At 35.5% G+C, this 10,000-nt stretch overlaps 1 protein-coding gene across 32 annotated transcripts in view; it reads left to right on the top strand.

Annotated features, from left to right (window-relative positions):
• The window catches only part of LOC122258386 (uncharacterized), a 127,598-nt gene that overhangs the window by 50 nt on the left and 117,548 nt on the right, over window positions 1–10,000 (top strand). For 24 of the 32 annotated variants that reach the window (XM_043024321.2, XM_043024345.2, XM_043024296.2 and 21 more), the window contains exons 1-5: window positions 1–252; window positions 1,431–1,530; window positions 5,476–6,039; window positions 6,483–6,740; window positions 7,221–7,331. The exon at window positions 1–252 is cut by the window's left edge. In XM_043024321.2, the coding sequence (XP_042880255.2) occupies window positions 1,450–1,530; window positions 5,476–6,039; window positions 6,483–6,740; window positions 7,221–7,331 (1,014 nt within the window). In that variant the 5' untranslated portion in view covers window positions 1–252; window positions 1,431–1,449. Of the gene's footprint in view, window positions 253–303; window positions 556–1,430; window positions 1,531–5,475; window positions 6,040–6,482; window positions 6,741–7,220; window positions 7,332–10,000 lie in introns of all 32 variants that reach the window. The other 8 variants (XM_086546014.1, XM_043024285.2, XM_086546011.1 and 5 more) reach the window with 3 other exon arrangements.

The following is a 10,000-nucleotide window of genomic DNA, read 5'->3' as shown; positions in this document are numbered from 1 at the left end:
TCCTTTGTCGATTAACTCTTAATATCTCATGGAAGAAGCTGAGAACCCTTACAGAAGATTTGACACTCTTTGCCATGCAGTGTTATTTGTAGACTTCATTTCCTGTCGACGAAAAGAGAGCCACGACGCCTCGCACTCAAAAAATATGAAGATTAGTGTTTGAAGCTTGAGCGCAGGTGAGGATCGAAGGGAAGAGGGGGACGTGTGATGCCAGTGCCACTCGGGAACATTTTTACACTTTCACACTTTCAGGTACTTGATCCGTGCATGCCAACCAGTCCTAACCTTCAACAAACATTTCAGCTTTCAGAGCAGCTTAGTCAGCAGGAGTGTTAACGTCTTTAAGGTGGAAAAGGTGAAGATGTTTGGTGTGGAGGGGCCGAGCTGGGGCAAGGAGGGAAGGCCATTTTCAGTCCCCCAAGAGTCCGTCCACGCCCCGCCCTCTCAACCTCTCGCTTTATGGCCCTGGCACCCTCGCCTGGCACCATCACATGATGGCAGGGTGGCAGTCGAACTAGGGTCTAAATGGTTAATGCATTGGGTGATACTATTTAGGTATTATTTAGGGATTAAGTAGAAATAATTATCTTGGAAATTGTGTCCTAGGACCGGGCTTGGGTGACGCTTGGTGCAATGTCAAGGGCGTATTATTGCTGAAGATATTTGCATTATTTGATATTATTTTCATTAAGAAATGCATAACTCCTATAGTATATTCAGCACTAAAGCCTCTTTACTTATATATGTCACTTTGTCAACAGTTAATTAAAGAAATTAAAAATAAAGTATTTTTATATTTCTTACACTTAGAAAATATGACAGATCCCTATCAAGTGATTCTTGAAACTCATAATTTCATGAACTCACTCACTCATAATCTTTAAACTAGGAATCTTGACAAGGTCTCTAGAGCAAAAAGACACTGGAGATTAAAAAAATGAAACAAATAACTAGATTTCTTTCACAGTGATAGGGGTGTATAGTTCAATGTTCTTTTCTACTGTCTGTTTTGTTTTGAATATAAGTATTACATATAATTATTATTGTATCCAATTATTGCTATTCTTTCTTTTTCAAATTAACTGATTATCTTAAGAATATGATAATGGTTTTCTGGGCATTGATATATTATCAGATAATTATCTTTTTAAGTTATTTACTTGATGGTAAGATATGTCATATTTTAGAGTTGTATATCATATATATATTTAATTTTATTAATTAAGAGAAATAGAGAAATTCCCTTGTTCAATACTGATAAGTTGAATGAACACATATTGATTTTGACCAACCTTTATTTAGTTCCAAGTTTGTTCATTATATAGTTGATATTGAAGGATAAGATTATTTGATTTGAAGTTTACTTGTCAATAACTTTCCCAATAGGATTTTACACAACTGCAATCTTTATATATTTTATGCTTTTACAGATGAGAAAAAGCAATCAAGATGGGGGATGGAATGCTATCATTGTACTGGAACAACCACAAGGCCACCTTTTGCCACATTCTGGCAACACTCAGGGAGAAGGTGAGTGTCTGTAGATGTTCTCCGTACGTGTTCTCTCTACGATTGTGAACATCGTGTTTCCTGAATCTGTTACAAGCAAATTTTTTATTTGTTACTTGTATTTTTTTTTGCAAGTGATACAGTAAAATATATCAATTTGAATTCATACTTTGTTGAAATAGTATATTTCAAAGGTATAAGTTGTTTTATTTTGCAAAGAGTAACATCCTAATACACAGAATAGATGAAATAAATATAATAGGAGATAAATGAGATATTCCTGACATAGTTAGTGGAAATGCCTCTTATTAGAGCAAGTTTATAGAATTATTTTCGCCTGATATACTAGTAAATAGAATTTTAGTGATAAAAGTAGTGATGTTAAAGTTAGGTCAATTTAGTGTACCTGCAGCTTTCAACATCTAAGATGAAAACAGGTTGTACCTCTTTAACCACATAAGAATAGACTACTTTATGATTCAATTACCATTTGGTCCATGTTATTGTGAAACAATTCAAACTGACTTGCAATCTGAATTACACATCCCTTGCCATCACCGTCCTTATGACAAGAGTTCTTAAAATCACTGTTATATTTTGTATGTCATGCTTAATTTCTCTGTATAAAAGTTGTAATCATCCAGGTTTCTGGTTACTCACTGATTTAGGCCTGTGCAGCATAGCTGGTGACTGACAGCTTCTATAGGACGACCTAAGGAGCTGGCCAATACTGGGCCACAAAAAATCATAAACAGATATTCAACCCTAAAGGAACCTTATGTAAATTTATAGTTAACCTCTAGTAGTGGCAGTGACAGCAGCACTGTGGTAGCAGGTGCTCAAACTGCAGTAGGTTCAAAATTTGCCTTTCAATAGGAGTTGCCAGATCTCAGAATGCTGCATTAGAGAGGTACAACTTATAGTTTGATATACACTACTATGAAGTACACCTTAGCAGCTTCCCTAGGAAATTGTACTGAAAATTACTATTATTTTTTTTCCATTTTTATTATTTGTATATTCATTATTTAGTATTGATATTTATTATTATTAATTTTTTAATTTTATTTTTTTCCAGACCATCATCTTTACCCAAATCCATCCCTGCCCCCCATTAAAAAGTATTGCTGCTTCCTGCAGCACTAAATGATAATCCTGCTATACACACACACACACACACACACACACACACACACACACACACACACACACACACACACACACACACACACACACACACACACACACACACACACACACACACAAATATATACATGTATGTATACATACACATATATATGTACATACCTATGCGTATATATATAATATATATATATATATATATATATATATATATATATATATATATATATATATTTGTATGTATGTATGTATGTATATATACATATACATATACATATAATTTCAACTATTCTCTCCCCAAACTACATTTAAAGATTGAATTTTCAGGTCTCACCAAAGTAAATTTTGGTGTTTGGTATTTCAAAAGATTGATTTTGTACACCAGAAAATTTGTATATCACTGTCATGAAAGTTGAAAAGTTTATCATAGTTACCTCTCACCTATGAATGAAAATTGAAAGAAGGCACATTTAAAGCAGAAAAAGAACAGTTTTTTCATAGAAACATTAAAGCATTCCTTTGATATCTAGATAGTACAAAGACAATGACATACCATAAGCTAACTATGTGTTATATAATATCATAGAATATGAAAGGGAAATGGGGGATAAGAATGGATAGAAAGGGTTTGCCTCCTGTATGGTTTGCCTTACAGTACTAGAATTACTTTTTCACACTCCGTATGTTCCATTTACTAGAAGAAAGAGGCAGGGAAGACTGAATGTATGACTTAGGAAAAGGAGGTCTTGGAAAGGACATGGGATCATAGGACTGATATGGTGGGTGTGGCTGGAGGAAAATTACCAACAATACCAGAAATATTAGTAGTCCATTGGTCTCATTCATAATGAAGCAGGCCACCAGTTTTTGACAGCTTTTGCACAATCATGGTGAATAGAACTACATGCATATGCTCATGATCAAGGAGAACTGGACAGGAGTTTTTATTCTTTGATGATATTGTTAATTTGGTTTTCAGTCTCTGATTCATATAATGGTAAAGAAGCATGAGATTATTGTTAAATTATCTAAATTTTGCATTTTAAATTATAAAATTTTTGCATATCTTATAACCTTGTAAATTTAGTAAAAGTTAGGTCAACTACTTAACTTATTTTTAACCCATTCACGCCGGGGCAGTTCCGGCTTTGCGCGGTCGCAATACCGGGGTTCTCGAACGCATAAGCCTAACGCCTCGAGATTCTCGGGCGCACAAGCCGCAAGCCTCGGTTGCCCGCTCGCTCTACCCGAGCGCGCGGCTTCCCCTCATAGCGCGTCCAGGGCGTCTGACGCGAAAACCACAATACGTGCTATCACGTCAACCGGCGTGAATGGGTTAAAAGGTAAATAAAACAGTCAGTGAATACTGCATTGTTTCAGAATTATGTAAAATAGTTGGTGAGAGGGGGGATTTGAAATTGTCACTGCATATTACATTGCTCTACATATTGGAAATTCCATATTTTCCAACCAATAAAACAAATTAACTTTAAGGCGCATTCACATGTGTCTGCATCTCTTTGAAAGCTTTGCTATAATAATTGCTGTAGACATGTCAAATGTATTTCTGCACCACTGTACAACACAATACTTAATTAGTTAACATGTCTCAGAAGACCCTCTTTCTCTTTCTTGCACTGGCATTTTTGGGTGTTTGATAGTAGGGTTTGTCCATGGTAAAGTTAATTTCACAATTCCATCTATTCCCTTGTTCAGTACATAATTTTGGTTGTAGTCAGACCTACTGAAACCAGTGTTCTTTGTGTATATGTCCTTCTTAACCCATTCATGCCGAGGGGGTTCCGGCTTTACACAGTTGCAATACCGGGGTTTTCGAACGCATAAGCCTAACGCCTCAAGATTCTCGGACGCACAAGCCGCGAGCCTGGGCTGCCCACTCGCTCACCCCGAGCGCCGGCCTTGCCCTCATATCTCGTCCCCGGCGTCTGACTCAAAAACCACAGCACGTCTACCGGCGCGAATGGGTTAACTTCCACACCATGGTTACATGCGATGTATATGCAGTAGTATCAAACATTCTGTTTGAAAATCTTTATTCATAAAAATATAACAATGCATTTGCTTTAGCAATACATGTTTCTGACAATTGTGGATGTGCCTGTCAAAGGACATATTTTGAGAAAAACAATTTGTACATTTCATCAATTATATATTGAAAATTTTTTGAGGGACCAATGTGATTACCATAGGACAGATGACATTCATAGCCAAAACACACACTTTAGAAGAAAAAACTTACATTACACTTTTCTCTGATGATTTACATCTTCTGTCTTCCATGCAACCCGTTAATGCCGGGTGACAAGATATCACGGCAAGTGGTGGCAGTATTTGCTGTCAGGGATGAGATATTAGCCATGGCATTTTGTATGGCTGGCACACTGGGTGATCGGGTGCATAGCAGTTGGTCATGGCTAGAGCGGGCAAATAGCCCGAGGTGTTAGGCTTGCTTGCTTAAAAAACCTGGCATTTAGACCAATTGGAGCCAAAGCAGCTCATATAGCAACAGGATAATATAAAGCCTGGCATCCAGTGAACTTGAATTAGGTGTAAATTTCACCCTTTGAAATGTACTGATTTTTTTAATGGGCTACTAATTTTTTCCTTGCTGTTGTATTTAGTACTTCTTTATTCTACAGCAGTTACCAGTTGCAATGCATATTATTATTTTATAGCAGTTACCAGTTGTATTACATTTTATAATTTTATAGCAGTTACCAGTTGCATTACATTTTATTTTACAGCAGTTGCCAGTTGCATTACATTTTATTGTAATTTAATTACATTTTACTGCATTTTCAGGAACGGTACACTGATGCAACGCTAGCTTGTGATGGAAAGTTTTACCCTGTACATAAGTTGGTGCTATCAACATGTAGTGAATATTTTGAAAATATGTTTGAACACACACCATGTAAACACCCAATTATTGTGTTAAAAGATGTGAAGCCTGATGAACTAGAGGCACTGCTTAGTTATATGTATGCTGGTGTAGTTAGTGTTGCTCAGAATGACCTTGCAAGACTTATCAAGGCAGCTGAGATGCTGCAAATTAAAGGTTTAGCGGTACCTGATGAACCCCCATCTAGTGAAGAGACTAGAAAACCAGCACCTGCTAGAAGTACCAGAGAAGAGCGAGTAAGTCCACAGCCAAAGAGACGAAGACGGGAGGAAAATGGAACCCCGTCGCAAGGAGGCTCACAGCCATCTAGTAGTCCACCTTCCTCACCTAGAGCCTCACCTTACCTACCTGAGAGTGAACAACCTCGGGCGCGGTCCAGAACGCACAGTGATGGCCACAGGTTAGAGCAGCGGACAGAGCAAAGTGATCTCACCCCTCATGAGTCGCCTGCTTCTGATGTCAAGGTTGGTAGAGTTTAATGATAATTTGTCTTTCCTAATTTTTATATTTGAAATATTATTTTTGTTTATTGAAACAGACCCTCTTGCATACAAGTTTCAATTAAATACTCTTTTTACCTTCTAAATCACAACAGATCTCTCACCAGCTTAGCTACCAAGCAGATACTGGTGTTTTACAACCACTGAAATGCACAAAATCATGAGAAATCGCTTAGTAGCACCTTGCCTAGACAGTTCATCATGTCACCTATTATTAACTCAAATATGATGCATTTTGAAGAAAACCTTTTAGGGTGGTGCTAATGTTTAAGTGTAGCAACATACCATACATATGTGCCTCCACCAGACCCTAAATAAGCATTGTGTGCGAGAGGGTTAAGAAGCATTTAGTTTGTAGTTTCACGCATAGAATGATACATACTAAATATTTTATCTTGAATTTTCAGCAAATTATGGTTGATGAATCTCTAGTCAAAGAAGAAATGGTGGAAACATTAGACAGTAGTCAGTCTGAAGGAATGGACACTGGAATGCAGTATGGCCATGTAGGAAGTGATACTGGAATGGACGGAGCGGGCAGTCAAGACGATCATTCCAGTCACATGATAGCTAATAAGTATGACCAACCAGTTCTTCCTGGACAGACACAGCCTCTTGCTGATGCAGTTGCAGAAGCACTTGCTGGTCCATCAGGAATGCAAGGGGTAAGGATAAGTGACTTTAAATTTTAATGCTAAAATGTTTTGTTGAAATTGTACATAAGAGCTTTTTATCCATGTGTAGTATATCTTCTTTTTTAGACCTATTGCAATTTGTTTAACCAATTTAACATCATAGATTTTTGTAACCCTTTTGAGGAAAAGTTCAAGTTAATTTTAGATTGGTTTCTTCCACAAATTTATGATAGTACAACTATAATTATATTACATTTTTAACAGTCATTAATAGTCCATTACTCTTGTTTTACAGTTGTAATTTATGTTCTTTATAAAAACTTCTGGCATTAGTAAAATGGATTTTTTTAGAAATTTAGAATAGTTATCTTTTTCTTTATTTACATAAATTTGAAATATATAGTTAAAGTTTTGAGGGAAAGACAAACTAGTATCCCTATAAAGACATTCATGACTTGTTTTGTATTCATTTCAGTATTGTATGTTCTTTTTTTACTTTGATTTTGACAGTGGCTTGGTAGTAGTGACATGTCTGGAGGCTTCTCATCAGAAAACTATGGTGGAGAAAGTAGCCAAGATGTTCATCAGAGTCAACAAAGTGGTCCCCATGCACAACCACGGGTGAGTGTTAGATTCAGATTTTAAGGAAAAGGAGCCATATACTCTTAATGTTCAAACTGCAAATTTTGTGAGTGGTATGCCAATGATTTAATGAAGGGAGATGGAAAAAGTGGAGAAGATAGATAATGGGTGGTTAGTTGTATTTTATGAATATTTTAAAAAGATAAGTTGTTGATTTTTGGAAAGTAGTGTTAGACACTAGAATATGATGAAGTACAGATTAAAAGGATAATTTGTTTTCTTTTGATTTAACATGTAAAGATCTTCCAATGAATGAATAATGCCTTGTACATCAAGTATTGTCAGAGTTGGAGGCAGTGGTTAGGTGTGTCTCATAATTTTAGTTTATTGTATAAAATATTGAGATTGGGGAATGCTGTAAATATTATTGTTTTACATCTATGATAGAAAGCACAAAGTACAATTGTATAGGCCCAATAATGGCAAAACTTATGTTTTATATACATATCAGTTAGTTCAAATGCTTTGCAAAATAACTTTTATCCAAAGAAGATATGAAAGAATTTTCAATAATAGGCCCAATATTTTGAAAATATTGATTACAGTTCTACTTTAGAAGTGGAATTGTATTAAAATTTTAAGTAAGATGAACTTCATATCTGTATGATTTGTTTTATAATTTTAATGGTAGAATATTGAGTACGAAACAGTGGCTGATTAGTGTTAAACTGTGATTGAAGCATGTCTTGAATAATCATGTTTGTAAATATAGATAACAACTTTATCCAAATTTATTGCAAAAAATATCAAAATTTCACATGATTCCCTTGCCATAGTTTGCCCTCAGATTAAGTCCCAGAAATTCTTTTACTTCGTCCAGTCTACAACTTTTGGGACTATTATGAGACACAAACCACCATTTCCATTGATCTTAAGTTGGGGATGATTGGGAGAGAATAAAATAATGGGTGAAGGAATAACATACCCTTCTATGACAGGCATTGTCATGGGATTGGATCACTTTCATACTGCATTTTTCCTTTTATTAAAGTTATAAATGATTTATTCCTTCAGATATGTTGACTTAGTATACCAAATGTTAATTATAATCACTAATATATCACATATAGGCTCATATTTCATCCATAAGTCCAGAAAACACACATCTAAAGATGCTCAGTCTAGGCTGAACATCGTAAGATGTAACCTGTCTAAGAAGGGTTATGGGAGTGGCTAGGGGGACCAGAGGTAGGAAACAGGATGGTTAAAAAAATGAGGATGTAATAGATTGGAGTTGAGTGACTAAAATAGTAAATGTTGAAATTATTTCAAAGAAAAGAGAGGAGTAAAAAAAGTAATAGATGCTGAACAGTATTTTATGGAAAGATATTTGCGAGTGAAAGGGCTATCACACATGGGCAAAGTTTTGTGTACTTTCTACAGTCTCTTTTCCTATTGTGTAATATCTTCAAATTTGTACATATTATTGCATGTGCTGAAGTCTTGTGAGCCATTTAATTGGTACTTTCCTAGTAAGTCAAATGAATGTCTTTGATGTAAATATTACAATATATACAAAAAATGGTTTTATTGAGTAAGATGTCCTTGATGATAATAGGATGAGTCTAAGCATATAGATCTTCTTAAATTTTTTTGAAGGTGATGATAAGTGGTAATAAATTGACATCTATAGTCTGTGCTAAATAAAATTTTATATGAGATAGGGAATACACAATATGTGAATAGAATATGTTATAGATTCTTGAAAGCACAAAAACATTTACCCTCTATTGATAGCCCTTTGCAGGAAGAAAAATAGACTAGGATGAGAATACATGTAGGATTCAGGAATTTCTGGGCTTTACAAATGGGATATCAACAAAATTACTTTTATCTCTTTGATAAAATTTACCCTTGGTAAATTTTCATACTTAAAAGATTAACTTCTCTCTATTGGTAGGATGATGGGGATGATAAAGATTACTATTAACCCCTTAACAATGAGTGACAAGATATCACGTCAAGTGGTGGCAGCGTCAGCTGCTGGGAACGAGATATTTCGTTGTGGCTATCCTCCTGGCTGGTGGTCTGGTGATTGAGCGGATCGCGCTTGGCTCTGGCCATTGCAGGCTTTCGCATTTGAAATATCCTGCCATTTTAACCATTTGGAGCCAAAACAGCCCTGTCATTAATATGATCATGACCATGGTTTGTGAGGAACTAGTATGCATACAGCAATGAGTAGGGTTAGCGAGGAATGATAATATGAAAAAAAGAGGAAGAGATAAATGGAATGAAACTATTAAAAAAAGTATTATAAAGATGGGAGGGGGAAGCAGAGAGGCTCAGGCAGAGGTATGGTAAGAATGAGGTAAAGTGTAATTTAATCGCTTTGGAACAACTATTTAATATGCTTAAAATGTGTATCATGTTTCATACTCTTTATTAATTCTAATTTAATATTTTCTTTATGATGTGTAAAGTATGTGTAAGTATCATATCTCTCAGCAAAGTTGTGCAAGAACATTGAGAATGGCTCCTTTTTCTGTTGTTTATGATGTAGGTAGTCACTTCCTTTTGATAGTAATGCTATTGTATATTGATTGCCTTTAATTCACTACTATGTATATTCAGTGGTCAGAATTAATGTTGATGAGTTAATGAAAATCATATGTTACTTTGGGTTTAAGATGACAGCTACATACAGC

This window comes from Penaeus japonicus, unplaced genomic scaffold (genome assembly GCF_977035675.1).
Source record: "Penaeus japonicus unplaced genomic scaffold, GWHDUDI00000001_assembly GWHDUDI00000017, whole genome shotgun sequence".
NCBI lineage: Eukaryota > Metazoa > Arthropoda > Malacostraca > Decapoda > Penaeidae > Penaeus > Penaeus japonicus.
Note: the sequence above shows the minus strand (reverse complement) of the source record. Positions and strands in the feature narration are given on the sequence as shown.